This window comes from Stegostoma tigrinum, chromosome 18 (assembly GCF_030684315.1).
Source record: "Stegostoma tigrinum isolate sSteTig4 chromosome 18, sSteTig4.hap1, whole genome shotgun sequence".
Taxonomy (NCBI): domain Eukaryota; kingdom Metazoa; phylum Chordata; class Chondrichthyes; order Orectolobiformes; family Stegostomatidae; genus Stegostoma; species Stegostoma tigrinum.
The window spans coordinates 30,900,920-30,925,804 of NC_081371.1; the positions used below are offsets into that span (position 1 = coordinate 30,900,920).

Here is a 24,885-nt window from a genome sequence, read left to right on the forward strand (position 1 = left end):
TTTTTACTTGAAGTTTTGAAAAACTATTTGAAATCACGTGCCAATTCTGTAGTGACGTCACATCAAGTATAAGTTATTTGTTTTACAATTTGAAGGGATAACTATAAAGAATGAAGATCTTAGCATACATTGTAATCAGTCTCATGAATATTATATAAAGTACAACAAACCTGTTCAACTGCAGCCATTAATTCGCAGATAGCTGAAGCTTCAACAAACTGCAGAAAACCAAAACCTATTTTGTACTCTTTCTTTCTGACATTATTGGCTCTAATTAAGAATCTAAAAGTTGATACAATTTCTATTTATTGGTACCAGTAAATTAGTTGCGCTTAAGTAATAAAAAGAAAGCAGTGACATTTTTAGTACTATTTATATTGTCAAGATATCCCAAAGCATCTCATCGCGAATTATTTTTGCAAAGTTTTCTAGGAACACAACTAATTAGGACATAGCAAGGCTCCACAAACACTAATGAGAACAGTGACCAAAACATAGAACATAGAACACAGAACACTACAGCACAGTACAGGCCCTTCGGCCCTCGATGTTGTGCTGACCTGTCATACCGATCTCAAGCCCATCTAACCTACACTATTTCATGTACATCCATATGCTTATCCAATGACGATTTAAATGTACCTAAAGTTGGCGAATCTACTACCGTTGCAGGCAAAAAATCAGCAAACATTTTATTTTCAGATATTCATTGGGGGTTAGTCAGCCAGAACACCAAACTAACCCTTTTTCTATTAAAAAAAGATGCTGAGGCATCTTTTGCATCCAACTTAAAGAGTTTCATCTAATAGACCTCCAACAATCAGCAATCAGCAAGTATAAGAGCCACAATTTGCATGGCACAGTGCTTTTAACATAGTAACACATTTCAAGGTACTTCAAAGAAGTGTAGCGACATGAAAATTTAACACCTGCACTGAGGTTTCAGCCTAAATTATGTGCTTTCTTTTTGCTGTTGCTAACTAGCTGATATAATAAACAAACTGACTTTTCATGTCAGAGACAGTACAAATCCTCTAAAACTGTCAAGTACCTAATCCAATTGTAAAGTATCCTTTTCTTTATTCATTGAATTATGGACATTGCCAGCAAGGTCAGCATTTGATGCACATCCCTAATTGCCCTGAAATTGAGTGGCTTGCTGGGCTATTTCAGAGGGGCAGTTAGGAGTCAACTAAGGGTCTGAACCACACATAAGGTTATCAAATTTTGTTCCCTAAAGGACGTTAGATACATTATACAAATAAAATACACTGCACAATGTGTAATGGCAAAATTATCTTTAATGTAGTGTGAATGCACATATCTCCATCTTCATTGTTCTAATTGCCTATCAGAGGTATTTACTCTGTTCTATGTAAAGCCAAAACTGTGAAGCACTTTTTTTGTACAAGTTGTAGTCATCAAAACACTGAAGCATTTTTTTCGTTCATTGGCCAGCCATAATTATCTTTTATCCTGATTCGCAAAGAAACATTGTATTTTACAGGATATTGATGCCTACTGGACAATTTTAATACAAAACACTTAATGGCTGCTGCTGTTAGTAACTGTATTTGTGTAAACAGGTGACTTCATGGAACTCAGACTTGTCAAATGCAAACCATTCTCTGTTAGTCGTTCCTTAAAATTATGAAAGAACCAACTGCTATAAATAACAAATATTTAACATAAGCAGTAAACACAATAATGTCTAATCACTACACTCACTGTGTACTGAAATTAGCTTTCATTAGAAATTATAACAAAATTTATTGTAGTTACATGGTGATATTTCAGACAGCATGAATGTTCATACATTCAGGTTACAGTCTGGCTGCACATCAAATAATGCAGTACTACAGTCACGGGCCCAACGCATTGGCTTAACATTTTAGAAATCAAGCCCGGCTATTCACGAGTAATCTCAAAAGTTAAAGATCTTAAAATAAGTGCATAAAATTTCCCAATTTACCAGATTTCAGATCCACCTTGATAGAAAGCATGGAGCAGTTTTCCATACTTAGTAAGAATTACTGTTTATTGCAAGTAATTCACTGTAGCTACATAAAAATCTATAAAGCTATCAGCATAAAACACTGCAAATTGTCCTCATGTATCACCCGGCTAACCTCGGATTCAACGCACCATTCTCCACCACTTCCACCACCTGCAATCTGACCCCACAACCAAGGATATATTTCCCTCACCATCCTTATCTGCCTTCCATAGGGACCGCTGTCTCGGTGACTCCCTCGTCCACTACACTCCCCACTAGCCCCACCTCTCCTGGAACCTTTCCCTGCAACCGCAGGAAGAGCTACACCTGCCTGTACACCTTCCTCCTCACCTCCATCCATGGAACCAAAAAAACCTTCCACATCAGAGGTTCACATGCACATCCATCAACATGGTCTACTGCATCTGCTGCTCCCAATGTGGCCTCCTCTACACTGGTGAGACCAAGTGGAGGCTCAGAGATCGCTCTGCAGAGTGCCGTTGCTCTGTTCGTGACAAACAACAAAATTTTCTGGTCGCGAACCATTTCAACTCCCCCTCCCACTCCCTGGGTGACATATCCATCCTGGGCTTCCTCCAGTGTCACAATGATGCCACCCGGAAATTGGAGGTGCAGCACCTCATATTCGGCCTTGGGAGCCTACAACCTCATAGTCTCAATAGGGTGGACATTACCAGTTTCAAAATCTCGCCTCCACCCCAGCTTCATCCTATGACCAACCCTCCCTCTCATCCCCGCCTCCTTGACCTGACATAACCTGTCCATCTTCTCTCCCACCTATCCACTCCTCCCACCTCACTGATTAGTCCCCACCACTGCCTACCTGCACTCACCTATCACCATCCCACCTACCCCTCGTCTCTCTATTTCTGAGCTCCCTTCCTGCTCCCCCATTTTATGAAGAAGAGTCCCGATCCGAAACGTCAACTTTCCTTGTCCTCTGATGCTGCCTGGCCTGCTGTGCTCCTCCAAATCCACATTGTGTTATCTCTAAATTAAAACTCTAATCTCCTTACAAAATCCTACATACACACATAAACAGGGAAATATAGGTTCTGGGTACTGGAGAAAGCTGGGAGGCAGTTGAGTGGTGTTTACTCACAGATTATTTAGGTGATCCTTATGATTCTGGTCAGAGCATTGCTTCTCAAATCACTTTTGTCCAAATGCTTCCACTAATTTTCAAGAGACACAAGGTGGCTGGATTGCTTATAAATGGTTCTAACTAATCAAATGAGTGTCACCACTTATAACAAGTGGTGAAAGGAAGCTGAACTGGTTTCTTCAGGTTCAAAATTGTTTTGATAGCAAAGAGCAGAGAGACTGCTTCTGCATTCATGAGAATCAAAACTCTTTACTGTACCTTGGTCCCAATTCCAAGCTGTAAAGTTACTCAAGGAACCAACTACAGTCCTTGGCAGGAGAAGAGATTCTGTCATTGATACCAGTCATTAGTCCATAGAACAATTGCAGCTGTAGAAGAATCCAATTCGTCATAGTCATACAGCACGGAAACAGACCCTTCGGTCCAACCAGTCCATGCTGGCCCATATCCCTCCAAACCCTTCCTATTCAGGGCTTATGTATCTTTTAAATATTGTAAATGTAGCCACATCCACCTTTTCCTCAGGAAGTTCATTCCACATGCAGACCACAATTCATGTACAAAAAAAAAATTGCCCGTCAGGTCTTTTTTCAATCACTCTCCTGTCACCTTAAAAATATGCCTACTAGTCTTGAAATTATGTGACCAATTCAATTACTGCTTGTTCAAATGGCTATTTGCCCAATGTTTAAATGTGTAAGTTTCAGATTACTTATTTTTCAAACATGCAACAATCCTTTGAAACACTGGTCTTAAAACAATTCTGTCCCATTTTTAAACAGGCACAAAGAAAATGTCTTTGCAAAGCAAAGCAAGAATGGTGGATTTACACAAAAAGCATTGATTCCTCTTGAATGCTTCACAGCCATCACTGCAACTAAACAAAAGACAAAACTGCAGATGCTGAAAATCACAAACATAACCAGAAATTTCTAGAAACATTCAGCAGGTCTGAAGAAGGGTCACTGGACATGAAACATTAGCTCTGCTTTCTCTCCACAGATGCTGCCAGACCTGAGTTTTCCAGCAATTTCTGATTTTATTACTGTAACTGAAGCTGGTAAGTTCCCAGATACATCCGGTCAGCAGCTATGGTGAAATCAGACAACAATTTAATAACTGCTATAAAATAAAATGTCAGAATCAAGGGGTACCACAGTATAATACGACTCTGAAAAACTTATCCTTTTTAGTCAATACACTTTGATCATTTAAATTTAACTTAACTGCAGTTCCTTCTCCAGTAACTGTGGTACAATAACAGCGGATATGAAGACTGAGTGAATAAAAGTGTTACATCTATTGCTTAATTGGGAGATTGTGGTGTTTCCACTTTATAAACAAATTCTCTCTCTCCCCAGGGTCCAAACATTTTGTTTCTTCCCCATTTATTGGATCAGGTTTGGTAAATCATTGAATTCATGTGAGCCTGCAAAACATTACGGCCGCAATCACTCCTCTCCACGGATATCCCATGTATTTCACAATAATGACCTATTCCATAGTTCTGACTCAAAGCACTCTCTACTTTAGCAAATTTGTCGGGGGACGACTTAACAAAAAGCCTTGCTATAAGCAGCATTCAAACCCACTTCAGCAATGGCAAGTGCATTTTAATTAAAATCAACAACAAAACAATAAGGAAGGTGTTCTGGATGTAGCTTACAGTCAGCGTCACCTTCTTACAGTGCTAAACCTCTTTCCTCATAAATGTAGTAAAATACTTTTAAATATCTTGCTTTTATGATAGAGGCAATTTTTGGGATGTCCCAGAACAATCAAAGTAGGCTGAATGTGTTTTATTTTAAAAAGAACTCTACTTTGGACAGAAAGAGATCTTGTTATGATCTCAGCTGGTGCCAAAATTGGACAAGTCCATTTCTAGAATGAAACCGGATTGGGTAGATTATTTTACAATTTGGTTATTGTCGGTGTCAGTCACTGAGCATATTTACAAGAGACTGCCAAAGTACCTTCATTGGACCATCTCATAGAAGGTTGCAGAGTGCATCAATGCTGCTGTGACCCTGCTGTCTTTGGCATGCGATCATCTGAGTGCTTCCACGTATAGGTTGGTAAAAATCAACGGGGATCCAGGTCCAGCAAACTCAGAGTCTGCTGGATAGGCATACAGACATGCAATCCATCAGTCTAGTCATTTGTGCTTAGCACCGACTGCAAGGCAACAGAAAGACAAGGTATCTTGACCTCACTCCAAGGTGCCCCTTTCTCACAACACAATACGGTGGTGTCAGTAGGCATCCAGCCAGAGGAGGAACAACACACAAGCTGCAGAATTCTCCTATCAGGACACTCCAGAGGTGACTAGACCTTCCATGACTCTCTCCCCTGAACAACTCCAAATGTACAGACCTAAACAGTGTATGACCAGCCTTGGGCTGTCAAAATAAAGAGGTACAGAACTCCTGACAGTGATTGCCCTAAGTAACCATGTCCAAGCCCCTGATCCAATATTGGAGGCTGCCTTTACTTTACCAATGACATTCTCCCTCCTCCTAATCGAGGATTACTCCACTTAGACTTTGTTATATATTTGGCAGGAACATGATGTAGATCTAAGATTGAAGTAGCACGATGCCAGACAGCAACATACCCGTCCCCTTGAGTAATAACTGATAATAATTATGACAAGCTGCCGGGCTTTATGTCTGTGCTGAAAGGCAAGGCAAGATTAAAATCCTGTAGGTCTTTAACCTCTGGCTGAGGGGGCAAAGCACAAAAAGGCTAAGGAAGGCAGGGAGCTTTGAGGTGTAATGCTGCACCTCATTAAAAACCTCAGGGGCAACGCTGTGAGCATCGGATTAGGCACAAAATGAATGAGCACTAACAGAAGGAATGAGGAGTCCAGTGATGTACTCTGGTTCATGAATTAGATACCTGACCATCTATGCAATGTGTCCCTGCTGCAGCATTGCAATGAATGGTGGTGATACACTCCAAAGTGCAGCACTGAATTTCAGAAATACATTGCAAGTGAATCAGAGGTGCCATACTGATGCAATGAGACTGGTACATGTAAAATGTCAATATTCATGGACATTGGGTGCACTCGGGAGACAATGGCCATGCACACCCAAGATGCTGGTGCCAAGTGTAGAAGATGCTATAGTATAGTAATTCTCTGACTTTGGCTGTTCACTTTTTAAGTTAATAAGACCTACATGACCAAGTTTACTGTCTGAACGAACTCACATGACTCTACTAAATGACTAAAATAACAGGTAACTGGCCCACTGATTCAATTTCTTTAACTTCCTTTGGATGGGTATTGTCCAGAGTTGAAGCTCAATAGTACCTGTTTTCCTATTGTATTAAGATGATATTTCTATTTACTTTAATATTAAACAATAACAGTCAGTATTTGGCACGTCTCATCTGGAACATAAGAATAATCTAAAGGTGTAGAGATTGATGGAAAAATCATTTAGCAGTTTTGTCATAAACTGGAAAGTAATTTACATCTTCCCTAACGATCTCCTTTAGTAGTACTGTATGGTTTTCAATTGTCTTGTGATTTCTGGCATAGCTGTTATAGCTTTATTCTATTGTCAGCACAATTATGTCCCATTTTCATTTCCAAACAATCTATACGTAAGTTTATGGCTGTATTACATCCCTCTTGATTTCTTGCAAGTACATGTGATCCAAAGCTTGGTCAAGAGGATACACTTTAAAAGAGTGGAAAGCAGGGTGGAGATTTTGGGGAAGAAATTCCAGTTCTTTAAGCTCAGAGGAAACAGTCTCAATTATGAGACAGATAGTAGGAACTGCAGATGCTGGAGAATCTGAGATAACAAGGTGTAGAGCTGGATAAACACAGCATGCCAAGCAGCATCAAAGGAACAGGAAGGCTGACATTTCGGGCCTAGACCCTTATTCAGAAATGGGGGAAGAGAAGGCAGTTCTGAAATAAATCGGGAGGGGGGAGGCGGATAGAACATAGATAGAGGAGAAGATAGGTGGAAAGGAGACAGACAGGTCAAAGAGGCAGAGATGGAGCCAGCAAAGGTGAGTGTAGGTGGGGAGGTAGGGAGGAGGTAGGTCAGTCCGGGGAGGACGGACAGGTCAAGGGGGCGGGATGAGGCTAGTAGGTAGGAGATGGGCATGGGGCTTTAAGTGGGAGGATGGGATAGGTGGGAGGAAGGACAGGTTAGGGAGGTGGGGACAAGCTGGGCTGGTTTTGGGATGCGGTAGGGGGAGGGGAGATTTTGGAGTTTGTGAAGTCCACATTGATACCATTGGGCTGCAGGGTTCCCAAGTGGAATATGAGCTGCTGTTCCTGCAACCTTCGGGTTCCATCCACCTCCCCCTCTCTCCCTATTTATTTCAGAACCCCTTTCCCCTCCCCCATTTCTGAAGAAAGATCTAAGCCCGAAACGTCAGCCTTCCTGCTCCTCTGATGCTGCTTAGTCTGAATTATGATATTCGTCAATGTTATTTTCAGTGAAGGCTGAGAGTTTTGGAGTAAGAGCTTTTTAAATCTGGATCAGGGTTTAGAAATGATGTCATAAAACATTTTGTTCAGCTCATTTTCTTTCTAAATGATAATTTATCTATTTGAGCTTTGTTAAACAATTCTGGGGTCATCACCCATTGAAAGATATCTCTCTGCAAAGTGAACTATAACGTTTCAAAGAAAAAGACCAAGAGCTTTTAATAAAATCACCTAGTTATGAAAAGGAATTTGCAACAGTCTTCATTATCAGGAAACTAAACCTAGTGTAAATAAATTTACTTTCGAATGAATGGCAAAGGAAGTTACTGATTTATTATAATGCAACTTAAGTGATATGCCTTTAAACACAACACACACATTCATTCATAAATAAGATAGGCAAAAACAGAAGGTTTGATACAAATCCTAAATGGAAAACAGTCAGGAAGAAACAAATTCTGTCAGTCAAGGTCCAGACCACAAAGGTGGAATGAGTAACTTCTCACAGTTCTTTTGATTTTTAGCAATGACGGCATGATGTTGTCCACAAAGCCATGATCAACCTTCAATTCAATAGCTGACTGAGTGGACCTAGGTCTCTTCTTCTATTGGAATTCTTTCTCTAGAATCTCTTTTTCACTGAAAAGCAAAAGGCAAAAAAGCTCAGAGATAGTAGAAACGGCAATGCTGGAGAATCTGAAATAACAAAGTGGAGAGCTGGATGAACGCAGCAGGCCAAGCAGCATCAGAGAAACAGGAAGAAGGGTCCAGACCCGAAACGTCAGCTTTCCTGCTCCTCTGATGCTGCTTGGCCTGCTGCGTTCATCCAGCTCTACACCTTGTTATCTCAGGCAAAAAAGCTGTTTGTTTGTTCCAAATGTGAGTACACTGCAATCACAGATCTGTCACAAACAGCAGCTAGACCAATCCAAAAGGTGTGGTTTGTCATTTTTCTTCAACCCAAAGATCCCTGGTGCCACTCCATCACAAAGTAAAAAGAATTATGGTCACTGTATATTAGACTTTATTCAAATTGTGACAGATGACAACTTCAAAACATTGTACAGCCAATAGTGAAACCACATCGACTTTTAGAGTTTCCTTTATTCACTTTAGAGTACTTCTTTTGATGCTGGTTTAATTTTTCAGTAAAGTATGAAACTGGTTACGCTATCAGCACCTTGTAATAAGACTGCACCCACTCCCAAGTCACTAATAATCCTTTCAAAATGGCAAGGGATGCTAAAAAATATCGGAGGAAACCAACACCAGTTATTTAATTAGGAATGCCTTCAATTTTTTTTCAAAAGCAGCTTGGCACTCAGCCAGCAATACGACCGTTTTCCTGTTCCCATAATCAATCTGGTAAAGGTGCCACCATTGTTCTGAGGTTTAGCATGAATTCCTCATAAAACTGACATATTCCCCAAAATTTCAATTTTCTATTTAGTTTAAGGGATGGGGAATTCCATCAAGACCTTCTCTTACAGTTTGCTTGGTAACTCTTGCCCTGACCTAGCTTTACTGGATCTTTCCAATGTTTTACATGCATGTACAAGAATACATTGACTAACTGTCCCAATATTACAATGTTGGCCAGTTGAATTGTAGAAAGTTCACTTTGTGTATGTCTACCACTCCTTCCACTTCACTCTTACTGTCTGTCAGCCTCCATTACTCTTACCAGATGACATACAGGCTCCGTTTTATTTTCCTTTCTATGATGATATCTTTGAACATGGTTATGTGGTACAACCAATTTCTTTTGTCCTGTGATCAGGCATATCTATCTTTAATATTTTAATAGCCCTGCGAAATACCTTGGGTGAACCACTTTCAGAGGTTTACCTTGGAAAAGTAATAACATCAATATTTCATTTCCTGCTAGAGCACTAGCTGTCTGTACATTCTTTCACTTGGCTTGTGAAGTTTTTAAGTGCTCCCCTGCTACTTGTTCCGGTGAGTCTCCCTAGAAACACAGAGAGGTAATCCAAAATAATTCAACTGAAATGATGCTTACCTATATTTTTCTTTCATTTAAAGTCAGCATTAACTAAAAATACTTTCTTCTAACAGAACATTAAAATTCCACTTTGCTCTTCACTTTCCCACAAAATTATTTCACTTCCATACAATTTTAAAAATCTCAATTTTCAAGGAATTTGAGTGCCAGCAAGGATTTAGAATAATTCCATAGCATAAAATCTTAGCTAAGAGAGCAGTTTTGAATTTTTTTCATAATATAGAATAAAGATATAAAACTGTTCATTTTTTCAATATAAATGCTAATTCAAGAAAATGTGCTTTCAACAAAGAAACAAATTCTCGTTTATAGCAAACGTACTTTATCTGTCCAAAAAATCAGTAGCAGTGAACAATTGATTTACTTTCTTTGCAGTCAAAATGAGACCATTTCTTGCGTGTATGTATAGTACTAGATGTTATAATCCTTTTACTAAGATTTAAAAAGGACTTTTTCTCAAATTCACATTATTTCACTCCTTTATCTGGATATGAAGTCAGTGATGAAGTAACACTACACAATATTGACCTCGAAGAAAGCAGCCAACAAAGGTGTCAATTTCCATGGTTCAAGTTTCCCCTGTCTCAATATTAATTTGATGTTGATGCCAACTACAGGGATCTCTAGCACTGAGGAACAGTAATGTCTTCAAGCAGCCTATGCAGTCAAAGAAATACACTAAAGTATACTTTACTTTTTGCTCAATATAAAACAGCAAAATAAAAACTAATACATTGACATGGGACTAAAATGGAAATCAACAATAAACGCAAAATTAGACAGGAAATATTATCATGGAGACATTTGGCATTCTACAACTGAAAAGCACAGTTTTCAGGGCCAGAGAGGCTGTTCAACACCATTTAAGTCAGCTGTTTAAAAACATTCAACAAGGTATACTTTTTTAGAAGGGGTGTTTAACACTGAGATGGTAGAATAAAAGGAAAATGGGTGTTGATGTGCAGACCAAACAAGTGAAATCTTAGGTTGTAAATAGGTGACCTATTGTTTTGCTCATCCTTGCTTCAAAAGGACAAGCAACTAATATTGCTCCCGCTAGCTGGGTACAAGCAGACTGGCTAGGTACTAGATTTTGAAGTATATTTGGTCTTTGTGAAAGACTAATTACTACTAACACTGTACAGCCATACTGGGATTACAATTGAGCAAATCTTTCATGAAATTTCAATACATGCTCTACATCTGGGAAGACAGGTATTAATGCAGCTTTCCAAAGAATACAGCATTTGCATTAACAAAAAGGAGCACTTCACATTAATAGTATGTATGGCTGGAGAGATTATGGGCATAGTAACCAAACCAACATTCCTCCTTTAAAGCATAATTTTTCTTCATTTTGGTGATATGGCATGTAGAATGCATGCAGAGAAAAACAAAATTGAAACCATTGTTTAAATAAATTCCCAACTTAGCCTAAACTATTATGTTCACTGTACATGTAGTTGAACAAATTGTGAGCTAAAAATCATTCAGACTGAGTAAATGCATGGTATAAAATACGTGTTTACTGTACAGGTAGATTGCTCAATAGCAATTACTCTAGAAATGCATAATGCATGAAGGGCACTTTGAAAGCAAATGCATTTCCTGCACCTATTGCTATATTATAATTACAGTGAATGTCAGTTAATTGGAATGTGTGTGATGAAGACTATCATTTACACAGGGTACTTTCTTCAGCACCAATTGATTTCCAATGTATTTAAATCAGTACCAATAAGTTTTGCTCAATGGAAGCAAACTGATGAATAGAATAATTTTACTTCTGCCTGGCTGTCTCAATTAACAGATGCCAGTTATGCTTGGTATTAAAATTCTAATAAAAGGCTGGTACTTGTCCAGTAACTGATTAAAAACCATAATTAACATATTATCAGCATCACATTCCAGATTCAGCAAGACTAATTCATGCAAATTTGTTTGTGTGATTATAAAAAGGCAGCAGCCCTTGGCATTTGCACACCAAATTTATACTCAAAGGAACAAAGTCACAGTATATGCCATATGACCTCTTCCATAGCGACAATTCACCAAATTAAAATTCATAACTGATTGTAAAACTAAGTCATTCATGATACAGTAAAGTGACCACTAATGTTCTTAAAAGTGTTAACTAATGTTGCTTTAAACCAGTCCAAATTAGAAATGTTGAGAAAAACAGGTGTCTCCTTGGTTACGATTTATATGTAGAACTGCCTTCTTATTTTATGCTGTAGCATGTCTTCGCGATCACCTGGTCATCTACAGCATGAGACTGTACAATTTTCAAAAGGTACTTTTAGCAGAAGAAGCATATACCAAAGAATAAACAGTCGTTTTTTTTTAAGCAAGCTGTATTTTAAATTTATGTTACCTCATACTGCCACCAAAATACTTTAAAATGGTACAGATTAAACACAGATTTAATTTACCAAAAACAGAATTATGAATTGCAAAAATGTGGAAGAACTAAGCATTCTGTAAACACTGACAAGTCTAAAATGGGTGATGCATATTTTGTAAGATGTTTTTCAAATGGAACACAAATGTCTGATTTGATTAGACAATAGTCATGTTTATGAGCATAATTAATAGAAGTTTTTCAGATTCTTTTATAAATTCACAACCAGCATCAATTTATTGATTGTCCAAATCCCAAAGTTTGTGTTTGCCCGGTCCATTGAATAATGTCCCAGGAAACTTTTAGTTAGTATAAGTCATTGCTGATGTCAACAAATAAACATTACAAGAAATGCAAATTTAATTAAACACAGTAGACTAAATGCATGTTTTTATGTTTTGTATACAATGTGATGCAGCTGTGCAATGAAGCAAAGAGGATAATGTAAACCTATCTGTGGAAGTACAATCACAATTCATGTACATATTAACCAACAAGCTAAATCATTTAAGCATTGTCTACCTTTAATTATATAAAACAATTAATTCAAGGTTTACAACACCACCATCAGCATGAGTTAAAATAAAACTGATTTTAACAATCTTTCACGTATTTCAAAGCTGCACTTGAATCTTCTACAGAAAACTTTAGCACTTCTTACATGTTAATACAGCATCATTGGTGACAAACTTATTGATATTGCTGTTTAAGCACTGTATTGAATTAATTAAAGCAATTAAAATAGAGCACTCAATGATTTCAAGTTACCTAAAAGAGGACATGCCATCTGGATTAATTTCAATTACAGATACCTCTTAAGAGCTATCTGCGAATAATGTAAACATTTTCTAGAACAAAATATAATTGCACATTTGCTTTTTAAATAGCTGTCCACACAATTAAACCAATTAAGTTACAATTTTTACACCTTCAAATGCTCTTGAACATTGCATTCCAAATGGATCTGGAAGAATCAGAAAGGGTTAATATGTGATGGAGTGTAACAAGCACAAGGACAGTGATAATGCCATGGGACTTGGTGAAAGCTTTCAATTCATTTCCCATGAAATGCTATGTCCTCCCAACAGTATCTACAGTAATGTAGAATCAATTCTTATAACCTGTAAAAACATATAACTGTCCACTGGTTGAAGTCATATCTGGCATGTAGGTTCAACCAGTCCATGCTGAACAGAATCCCAAACTAAACTAATCCCACCTACCTGCTCTTGCCTATATTCCTTCAAACCTTTCCTATTCATGTATTTATCCAAATATCTTTTAAACAATGTAACTGTACCCATATCCACTACTTCCTTAGAAAGCTCATTCCACATGTGAACCATCCTCTGTGTAAAAAAATATTGCCACCATGTCTCTAAAATCTCTCACCTCTCAACCTTAAATTTGTGTCCCCTAGTCTTGAAATCCCCTAGCTTAGGGAAAAGTCAATTACCATTAACGCTTTCTACACCCTAAATTATTTTGTAAACTTCTGCAGCGTCACCTCTCAAACTCCCATGCTCATTTAAGAAAAGTCCCAGCCTCTCCAGCCTTGCTTAAAAGCTCAAATCTTCCATACCAGGCATCATCCTGGTAAATCTCTTCATGTTTGAAAATTTGTTAGGGTCCTTTGAGGATATACCTAACAAAATTGATAAAAGTGAATAAGTTGAAGTAGGACATTTGGATTTCCAAAAGGTATTTGATAAGTAGGAAGATGGTTGTAATTGTTCGAGTTTTGTCATTTCAATTCCAGGTCATCTCTGCAGGAGTTCCTCAGGGTATTTTCCTCGACTCAAATATCCTCAGTTGATTCATAAATGACCTTACTTCACCATAAGCTCAGAAGTGGAGATATTCACTAATGGTTACACAACGTTCAGCACCGTTTATGACTCTTCAGATATCGAAGCAGTCCATGTTCCAATGTAGCAAGACCTGGACAAAATCTAGAAATGGGAAAGTAACATTCAGGCCACACACATGCCAGGTCATGACTGATGCTTATTGGAGACAATCTAACCACCATCCTTTGATATTAAATAGTGTTACCATCACTGAATCCCCCACTATCAATATCCTTTGGAGTTACTACTGACCAGAAACTCAACTGGACTTGCTACAAGATCATCGCTTGGAATACTGCCGTAACTTCCCTCCAGACTCACCAAAGCCTTTCCACCATCTACGAAGCACACGTCAGAAGTGTGTTGGAATACTCCCTACTTGCCTGAATGGGCATAGCTCCAACACATAAGAGGCTTCACACAATCCAGGACAAAGGAGCCCTCTTAATTAGCACCGCATCCACTGCCTCCGCCAGTGATGCTCAGTAGCAGCAGTAAATACCCTCTATACTAGATGCCCTGCAGAAATTCATCAATGATTCTTACACAGCACTTTCCAAAGCCGATGCAACTCCACCCACCGCTGACGCTGACGGAACCCCACCCACAACCGACGTCGACAGAACCCTGCCAACGCCGACGGAACTCTGCCGACGCCGACATCGCTCCGCCCACAGCCTCCACAGCCAGCAGTCCCAGAGGACACAGCCACACTGAGGCCACTGGAATTTTCACCATCCCCCCAGGCCTCAGTAAGGGGCTCATCTTTGTCCCCCTCCACCCACACATCAACAAATACCAGTCATGTTTGGACATCGAGCAGTTTTTCTGCCGCCTTCGCCTCCACACTTACATTTCTAACCGTGAGCCTAACCCTCCCTCCACTGACCCCTTCACCCACCTCCAACACAAGTCCTCCTTCTGGACACCGCCCCAAGGCCTCCGACCCTCCCTCGACCTTTTCATCTCCAACTGCTATCGAGACATCAATCGCCTCAACATCTCCACCCCGCTCACCCACTCCAACCTCTCCCCTGCAGAACGTGCAGCTCTCTGCTCCCGCTGCTCCAAGCCCAACCTCACTATAAAACCCACAGACAAGAGAGGCGCAATTGTAGTATGGTGCACTTACCTCTACATTGCTGAGGTCAGACACCAACTGTCCGACACCACCTCCTACCGCTCCCTGGATCATGAACCCACCGCCAAGCACCAAACTATCATCTCCCAAACCATCTACAACCTCATCACTTCAAGTGGCCTACAACCCACAGCCTCTAAACTCATTGTTCCCCAACCCCGCACCGCCTGCTTCTATCTCTTTCACAAAATCCACAAACCCGCCTACCCTAGTCAGCCCATTGTCTCCGCCTGCTCCTGCCCTACCAAACTCATCTCCACCTATCTGGACTCCATTTTCTCCCCCTTTGTCCAGGAACTCCCCACCTACTTCCGTGACACCACCCACGCCCTCCACCTCCTCCAGAACTTCCAATTACCTGGTCCCCAGCACCTCATTTTCACCATGGACATCCAATCCCTATACACCTGCATTCCCCATACAGATGACCTAAAGGCCTTCCACTTCTTCCTTCCCGCAGGCCCAACCAGTCCCCCTCCAATGACACCCTCATCCACCTAGCCAAGCTCATCCTCACCCTCAACAGCTTCTCTTTTGATTCCTCCCACTTCCTACAGACAAAGGGGGTGGCCACGGGTGCCTGCATGGGCCCAAGCTATGCCTGCCTCTTTGTCGGTTACATGGAATAATCCCTCTTCCATACCTACACTGGCCATAAACCCCACCTCTTCCTCTATTACATTGATGACTGTATCGGCGGCACCTCATGGTCCCAAGAGGAGCTCGAACAGTCCATCCACTTCACCAACACCTTTCACTCCAACCTCAAGTTCACCTGCACCATCTCCAATACATCCCTCACCTTCCTGGACCTCTCTGTCTTCATCTCAGGCAACCACCTAGAAACCAATATCCATTTCAAGCCCACCAACTCCCACAGCTACTGAGAATACACCTCCTCCCTCCCACCCACCCCCCTGCAAAAATTCCATCCCCTATTCCCAATTCCTTTGCCTCCACCACATCTGACCCCAGGATGAGGCATTCCACTCCCGTACATCTCAGATGGCCTCGTTCTTCAAGGGTCGCAACTGTCCCCCCCCCACAGTAGTCGAGAACGCCCTCGACTGTGTCTCCCACATTTCACACAACTCATCTCTCACACCTCGTCCCCACAATAACCACCAAAAGACAATTCCCCTCATCCTCACATACCAGCCCACTAACCTACGGATCCAATGCATCATCCTTCGACACTTCCGCCATCTACAATCCAACCCCACCACCGACGACATTTTCCCATCCTCACCCTTGTCAGCTTTCCGGAGGGAATACTCTCTCCGTGACTCCCTTGTCCGCTCCACATTCCCCTCCAACTCCACCACACCTGGTACTTTCCCCTGCAACCGCAGGAAGGGCTACACTTGCCTCTACACCTCCTCCCTCACCCCCATCCCAGGCCCCAAGAAGACTTTCCACATCAAGCAGATGTTCATCTTTACATCCAATGTGGTATACTGCACCTTCTCTACCCGTACTAGCTTCCTCTACATCGGGGAAACCAAGCGGAGGCTTGGGAACCGCTTTGCAGAAGACCTATGCTTGGTTTGCAGTAAACAACTGCACCTCCCAGTCACTAACCATTTCAACTCCCCCTCCCATTCCTCAGACGACATGTCCATCCTGGGCCTCCTGCAGTGCCACAATGATGCCACCCAAAGGTTGCAGGAACAGCAACTCATATTCAGCTTGGGAACCCTGCAGCCCAAAGGTATCAAAGTGGATTTCACAAGCTTCAAAACGTCCCCTGCCCCCAGTGCATCTCAAAATCAGCCAAGTTCATCCCCGCCTCCCTAACCCGTTCTTCCTCTCACCTATCCCCTCCTTCCATTTCCTACCTACTAATCTCATCCCACCCCCTTGACCTGTCCCCTCCCTACCTCCCCACCTACAGGCTCCATCCCCGCCTCTTCAACTTGTTTGTTTCCTCTCCACCTATCTTCTCCTCTATACATCTTCGATTTGCCTCCCCCTCTCTCCCTATTTATTTTAGAACCCTCTCCCCATCCCCCTTTTCTGATGAAGGGTCTAGGCCTGAAACGTCAGCTTTTGTGCTTCCAAGATGCTGCTTGGCCTGCTGTGTTCATCCAGCTCCACACTTTGTTATCTCGCATTCTCCAGCATCTGCAGTTCCCATTATCTCTGATACACTTTACAAAACCATGTTCACTTCCACTCAGTAGGACAACTGCAGCAGATAAACGGAAACACCACTACCTGCAAGTTCCCCGCCAAGCCACTCATCATCCTGACTTGGTAATATATCAGTGTTCCTTCACTATCACTGTGTCAAAATCCAGGAATTCCCTCCCTAAAGGCATTGTGGGTCTACCAACAGCACATGGGCTGCAGCAGTTCAAGACAGCAGCTCATCATCACCTTCTCAAGGGTAGCTAGGAATAGGTAATAAATGCTAGCCAACCAGCAGTGCCCATATCCCATGGGTGAAAAAAACGCAATAAGCTACAACTTAATTACTGTACAAGACCTGTGCCATAACTTGTAAAGAGATCCAAACCTAATCTTGGTACTCTGATTTCTCTCTATATTTGTGCATTTTCCACTTCATGGACAACATCTCCTTGCTGGATTTCCAACCAAGCAGACATTCTTTTCCCTAAGTTGCATATCATGAGTTAAAAGTTGATCCATTGATGAAGAACATGCACCTTGGGACAGCTAAAGAGAGAAAAGACAGCAAGTTGGCAAAAGAAGAATAAGAACCAGCAATAGATTGGTAAGACATCACAATGAGCCGAGTTGTCTTCTGCCAGATAAATAGTGATAGAGAGAACCGAGCAATATACAGACAGAAATATGCAGTGACAAATAATGGAAGAATACTCACTGTAGTGAGTACAGCACCAATACAGAATCATGAAACAAGTCTGGGCAACTCAGTCCTCCCATACGCACCATCTGTTATCTTTCCCTTGCCATGCTAGCTCACCCAATATCCAGCAGGCGTGTGGAAATGCTCCTTCAATCTATACTTCTACTGTATCTTAGCAAAACAAGTGACAGCCAATCAGTGTCTTTTTTTCTCACAGTACTGAGCTGACCAGTCAATTTAAAATTTAAACAAAGTCTGGCAGTTAATGACCAGTCTTAATTGCTGCATTCTCCATGGAAATGCTTCTACCAATCACATTCTGCTTTCTAACTATACAGCATTCTCCCATTATAAAGTATAAATATTGGATTTCCCTTTTACTGGTTTTCCTGAGAATTATCCTTTAGCAATACTAAAGTTCTATATTATCAAATATTATTCACAGTTAAATTACATAAATGTCTTATTTGCCAATTAAACACCAAAGAAAAGCACTCTGTGACATTTAATGACGCCTCCTGGCAAGTTTGACTGTTGTAACACTATTATGCACAATCCTCTCCACAGCTAACAGTCCTAAAGAACTCCTGACTTTCATTCAATGTAGCCCTAGCCTCCGAAACCAAAGTATACCTGGTTACCCTAAAGATCCCTGCATCCACCTACAAGGTATTGTGGGGCCATATCCGCGTGGGTACTTCAGCTTTCCAAATGCATACCCTGGCCAGCCAGAAGAACAGTTTAGGGCTAGATTTGAAATTCCATATATTTTTCTGCATTTTGACTGCAACAAAGGTGATCTCTGTCATGGCAAATATTGGATCCAAAGTAAGTTTTTACATACATGATAACTTTAATACCTAATTTATGACTTAAGTTTTTAATTAATAAAAACATTTCTAAAAATCCAAGTTACTTTCTGTCACTTGATATATCTTAAAGAAACAATACCAGCACTATTTTACATTTTGATACTTAATTTCAGATTAGATATATCTTTTCAAGTTTTTATCAACCCAAAACGCCAACAACAGATTTGGACCTGCATTTTGCCAGCTATATTTTCTGCCCCTCCTAAAGTAGATAAGGAAATAGCCTATAATTGTTAAGTATTAGAGCTATAGTTGATATAAATGTAAAAAGACTTGAATGGCTGGAGGAAATAAATACCAGCAAGAAAAGATACATATCCATTTGAAGGAAGTTAAGTAAATATTTTTTAGTCTGGTTCCTGGCAACCTCAGAGTCACAAATCACATTCTGTATATTTAATTATTCAAACAGTACATTACTAAGAATTTCTACCGATGAGGTCACCATGCAAGAAAAAATGTTTTATTCATGACAAATGTTTTTAAACAATTATTTAATGAACAAAGTATGAATGAAAGTAATGCTTCAACATCTGCCCAACTTTTGTATAATTTTGGTAACTTAATTTGCTCCTTAATCAGAAGGTTTTTGCTTCAAGGTCCCCTCAGAGTCTTGAGTACAATATTTACAGTGACACCAGCAAGTGGTTGGAATGTGAAATTCACTGCTGCAATGTGTAGTTTAGCCAAATAGCAGAAATGCATAGCAGGGATCTAGAAAAACACATGAAAGAGAAAGAATATAAAGCAATTTGAGAGGTGGCCTGATCCCTGGTAGGATGCACAACACATTGCTCTAGGTTTCATATTGTTAGCAGTTTGAATGCTATCAATGGTTCACTCAATTCAATTGTCATGAAGTGCTTTGGTCACGTTAAGTATATGATAATAGATTGCAAATGAAAGTTTTTAAAATGTTAGAATTCAGTGTAGCTGTATCTTAACTCAATATCTACAATTATTACACAGTTTGAATGTATAGAGTATTACTGTTACAATTCAGGAACTAAACTGAATTTATATTGAGAATATCACTTGAATTTAACATTATTTTCTGCATACTACTGCTACTGAGTCATATTTTCTTACAGGGCTGTGACTGGAAGTCCCTCTTCCACTGAACAGATACTTGAGACTGTAAAATGTATAGCTATTTCCATTTAATAAGATCTAAACTCCAGAAAGGTTACACCAGAGTCACCGGAACATTATCTCTGCGTTGCAAATGAGAACACTTCTGAAAAATTGATTTTCCACTGTTTTGACTTGACTGTAATAGGAAGTTGTGATCACAATTCCCTCAAGAAATGCTACCAATTGGCATTTTTGAAACATGTTCTGCGACCCATGCTAATAACTATGCCTCTGCACTATTTATCAACAATCTCACTGAAAAACCGTGTTTAAAATTCTCATTTATTTGAGGGTCATCATAATTTCTACATTTGTACATTTAATGCTGACGTTATATTGATATGATAGATCATTATAACACGGTATTGCACAGCAGTTTTCATTCAAATTAGGTGATCTGTAATGGTGAATTCCGTAAGGAGTCCACTCTTAGTGCAGTAATCAGATTAAGCAAAGTTGGAATCTTGATGAGAATAGAAGGTAGAGGCAGAAATGAAAATGAAGAAGAGGGAATTGGAAGGTAGGGAAGACAGAATCATAAAACAAGTCTGGGCAGGGAGGAAGGGATAGAGATTCTGGGTGGAAAGAGAAGAAAGAAAATCAGTGGGGTGTTAGTTACTGGGGGCTCTTAAAAAGAGAATTTTCCGAATGTTTACTGTACAGATAGGAACATACATTTTACAGCTACTACAGCAGTAATTAACCTTCTAAAATTCCAGCAAGGGAAGACAAACGGGAAGAATTACAAGAAATACACTGCAGTCACAATGCACATTGAACTAGCATTTGGTGCCAAATGTACTTTTTTATCAGCATTTTGTTTTCAAAAATAAAGAGGGTTTGTTGTTTGAAGGAAATGAAAACTGACTTTCAAACAGAGGGCCAGGGACAATGGTAATCTAACATCCTCAGTGATCATCCCACGGCCGTTGGCCAAAAGGGTTCATACAGTTAATTGAGACACAGAAACTAACCTGCCCTACAGATATAACAATATCATATCTCAGCAGCAGAGGGCATTTCTCATCAAGCAGACCTTGTCGACAGCAGTTCTCATCAGGCCGGCCCAGAAAGCAGTCTTCATCAAGCAGTCCTCATCAGGCAGATAGAAAACGGGCAGGAAGTCAACCTGGGGAAGCCTTCCCTACCTCGTCACCTAAGCAGCAGGATGCTGCTCCCACTACTTTAATGAGACCAAAACATTCTGTGCCATCAGCCAATTTATTCTCTGGTATCAGTGACCATCCCCAATTGTCAAGGTCTTTATGTAATTAACTAATGCGTCATAACAAAACTGCTGCTCCTTAACAAACATAATCAATTATCAGAAAATTGCTAGAAATCATCGACTGCCGATATAAAAGTAGAAAATAGGAACAGGAGGGGCCATTCAACCCCTGAAGCTTCACTCTGCCATTCATTGTGAACATTGTGATCATTGAGTTTAATATCCTAATCTCACTCTCCCCACATCTTTTGATCCTGTAAGCCACAAGTGATATGTCTACCTCCTTCTTAAAAGCACAATATTTGGCCTCAAACCATTTTCCATGAATTACACAGGCAACTGTGATTGTGAATCCCTAAATTCAATAGGGTGAATGGAGAAAAGGGCAAGACTCAACCAGGAATTGGGAGCTTTGGGGGAGGAGAAATGTTTATGTTGGGGGAACACAGGAGAGGGCAGCAAGGGCCAAAGGGAAGATGAAGGCTATGGGGAGAGGACTCCAAAGGTCCTGAAAAATGGCAGTCAGGAACAGGACAAAGAGATTGGAGAGATGTGTAAGATTTGAGTAGGGGTTAGAGAGAGAAGTAGACAACAGGTGGAATAAACAAAAAGAAATAGGACAGGGTAAGAGGAGAGGTAGGTAAGGAGAATGGGGGAGGAGACAGCAGATGAAGCAGGAGGGAGAAGAAAATAAGGTGATTAAATATTTGGAGGACAATAGCCTGGAGAGAAGACAGGAGAAGAGAATAGGAAAGGAAAGAAACTAGAAATGAGAAGAATAGGAGGGAAAGGTTTAGGGAGGAAGTCAAAAGGAAGGGAGGAAATTGGATGCAGATGGAGAAAGAGGGACAAAATAAGAGGTGGAAATGGAAATGAGATTTCTTTCCAGACTTCCATATCCCATTTTGTCTGTGGGACCACAGTATGGTGAGTTAAGTCAGCTTCCAGCTCAACATGGATGTATGGTGCCAATGGGACTTAAGATTTTAGATTAACTGGGGTGGTGGTGTGTGTGAAGTTGTTTGGATTACATGAATTTGATCATTTGTTCTTAATAGTGATAAAACGAGAAAGATCTTGTGCGGGCAATATAACTATTGTGTTTAAGAGAACAATATAACTGGTAATATAATGATTGGAAAGAATTGAGGAGTTAAGTGCATGTTTGTCAGATCTACGTTGTCATTCTGATATCAGTTATATGCATCTTTGATGTGTTATGAATTCAAGAATGTATGCAGGAATGTAGAGATCAAAGCTGTTATTAGCATTTCAGTTGTGTGATAACTACTGCACCGATAACAGAATCATGAAATGTGATATACCTGAGCACACACACTGATTGTGAGTTCTGAAGGCCTCAGCTCACTTCCCACATACCATACCACGAAGTATGGTTTATCCATCATAACCTGATCCTGCTTTAAAGCTTTGTGTAATTGTACTCTGATGTTGGGCAAATTAGAAGAAGAAACCAATCTAACATACGGTAAGGAGGGTCTGAAGTTAAGAGTAAGGGGGAGGAATGTGAAGAAGCAAAGACAAGGCAGGTGGTCAGGAGAAAAGGAGAACACAGAAGGAAAAGACAGGAGATATCTCTTGGAGAACAGCAGGCTACAAATCCTCCCAGTGGAAAAGGTTCAAAGGATCTGTGAGGCTACTGAGGGTGAGTACTGATATATTTGCAGCAGAATGGACTCAAGTTTCTAAACTATTCATTTGGGAGTTATGTTCATTCTCTCCAAACCTTCCAATGTTAGGTGGTCTGGATGGAGTCAGTCCTAGAGCTATAAATGTTCACAGCAATTATGATTTGAGCACAGGGCTGTCAGTGGAGGAAATAAATGCGATCATTATGTGATATTATTAAGTACTTCCAATCTCTATGGGAAATTAAGAATTTTAACAGGGAGGTGCTGTTGGAGTGAGATGGAAAAGGGAGAAAGGAGGAGGATGAATAGAGAAAGTAAGTGAAAGGAGGAAAGCAAGTATGAGCGTAGTTAACATTGGGGGAAAAAGATGACAATGGAGTGAGGATACAGTGGGAGATGAAAGGATAAGAATAAAGGAGTGAATGGAGGACAAGAAAAAAATAAGCAAATGGTTAAGTACAGGAAGGGAAACTGGGCGTGGCAAAGAAGCTGGGTCACAAGTAACATTTGGGAAGCAAGGAAAAATGGGAGGTGAGGTGAAGGAATGGAAAGAGTAGATGTGACTGATGACAGAATCCTCCCAATAAACAAATGGTTGGTGTAATGAGGCAAGACAAGAACAGAACAGCAACCCAAAAGAGGAAAAGTATCGGACAGCAAAGCAACAAACCAAGATCTGGGGCTAGACTATAGTTCACAGAAGGAATAAGTAGCAGCACTGGAAATAAACAAATGATTATTTAATACTTTAACGACAGGTCAATTGGAAAACAATTGGAAAATCTCTTCAAAGGTCAGAAACTCTCAGTACTGAAAGTTGAACAGGATGGCAGAATGCACAACACCAATTCATATATATATATAAATCCTGAATTTCAGTTCTGATTGCAAACCAAGGTGCTGGATCAATAGTGATTCAAGGTTGGAAAGCATATAAAAGATCAAGATAAGCAGTTTAAATTAAGTCTCAGAAAGGCAACAGCACAGTTGGAGGTCATTCAGCCCATCGTACAGCTTTTAATTCTGTGCAACAACTCAGTGGACTGTAGCGGACAAAGGGTTATGGTTTCAGGATACATATAAACTACTTCTGAGTGTGATAAGAAGAAACTTCTTCATTCATAGAACTGAACCTGTGGAATTCTCTACTCTGGAAGACTGTGGGAAGCAAGTCAGTTATCAAATTTGTTCAAGAAACAGATCTAGTTCCAAACCAGAATGGTGTCAGACTCAGAGATGAACTTGGCAGGTGATTGAGTTCCCATGTATTGGCTATCTTTATCCTTTCAGCTGGGAGAGGTCATGGGTTTGAAAGGTGCTGACCACACAGCGTCAATCAGTTTTACAGTGCAGTTTATAGATGGTACTGCCACTGCACAGCAGGGGTTGAGGCATTGAATGTAAAAGGTGCTGGATGGAATGCCTATGAAACAAGATAATGAAATGTGAGGCTGGATGAACACAGCAGGCCCAGCAGCATCTCAGGAGCACAAAAGCTGATGTTTCGGGCCTAGACCCTTCATCAGAAAGGGGGATGGGGTGAGGGTTCTGGAATAAATAGGGAGAGAGGGGGAGGCGGACCGAAGATGGAGAGAAAAGAAGATAGGTGGAGAGGAGAGTATAGGTGGGGAGGTAGGGAGGGGATAGGTCAGTCCAGGGAAGACGGACAGGTCAAGGAGGTGGGATGAGATTAGTAGGTAGGAGATGGAGGTGCGGCTTGGGGTGGGAGGAAGGGATGGGTGAGAGGAAGAACAGGTTAGGGAGGCAGAGGCAGGTTGGACTGGTTTTGGGATGTAGTGGGTGGAGGGGAAGAGCTGGGCTGGTTGTGTGGTGCAGTGGGGGGAGGGGACGAACTGGGCTGGTTTTGGGATGCAGTGGGGGAAGCGGAGATTTTGAAGCTGGTGAAGTCCACATTGATACCATTGGGCTGCAGGGTTCCCAAGCCGAATATGAGATGCTGTTCCTGCAACCTTCGGGTGGCATCATTGTGGCACTGCAGGAGGCCCATGATGGACATGTCATCTAAAGAATGGGAGGGGGTGTGGAAATGGTTTGCGACTGGGAGGTGCAGTTGTTTATTGCGAACCGAGCAGAGGTGTTCTGCAAAGCGGTCCCCAAGCCTGGAGGCCTACCTCCCCACCTATACTTTCCTCTCCACCTACCTTCTTTTCTC

At 40.8% G+C, this 24,885-nt stretch overlaps 1 protein-coding gene across 10 annotated transcripts in view; it reads right to left on the reverse strand.

The window, feature by feature from the left end:
- Nucleotides 1–24,885, reverse strand: part of immp2l (inner mitochondrial membrane peptidase subunit 2) — a 507,249-nt gene that overhangs the window by 440,048 nt on the left and 42,316 nt on the right. The window contains exon 4 of one of the 10 annotated variants that reach the window (XM_048548873.2): nucleotides 8,113–8,217. The exons of 6 other annotated variants lie outside the window; for them this stretch is intronic. In XM_048548873.2, coding sequence (XP_048404830.1) covers nucleotides 8,184–8,217 — 34 coding nt within the window. In that variant the 3' untranslated portion in view covers nucleotides 8,113–8,183. Of the gene's footprint in view, nucleotides 1–8,112; nucleotides 8,218–9,485; nucleotides 9,548–13,685; nucleotides 13,955–19,323; nucleotides 19,413–24,885 lie in introns of those variants that run through there. 3 more of the 10 variants (XM_059652433.1, XM_059652431.1, XM_059652432.1) reach the window with 3 other exon arrangements.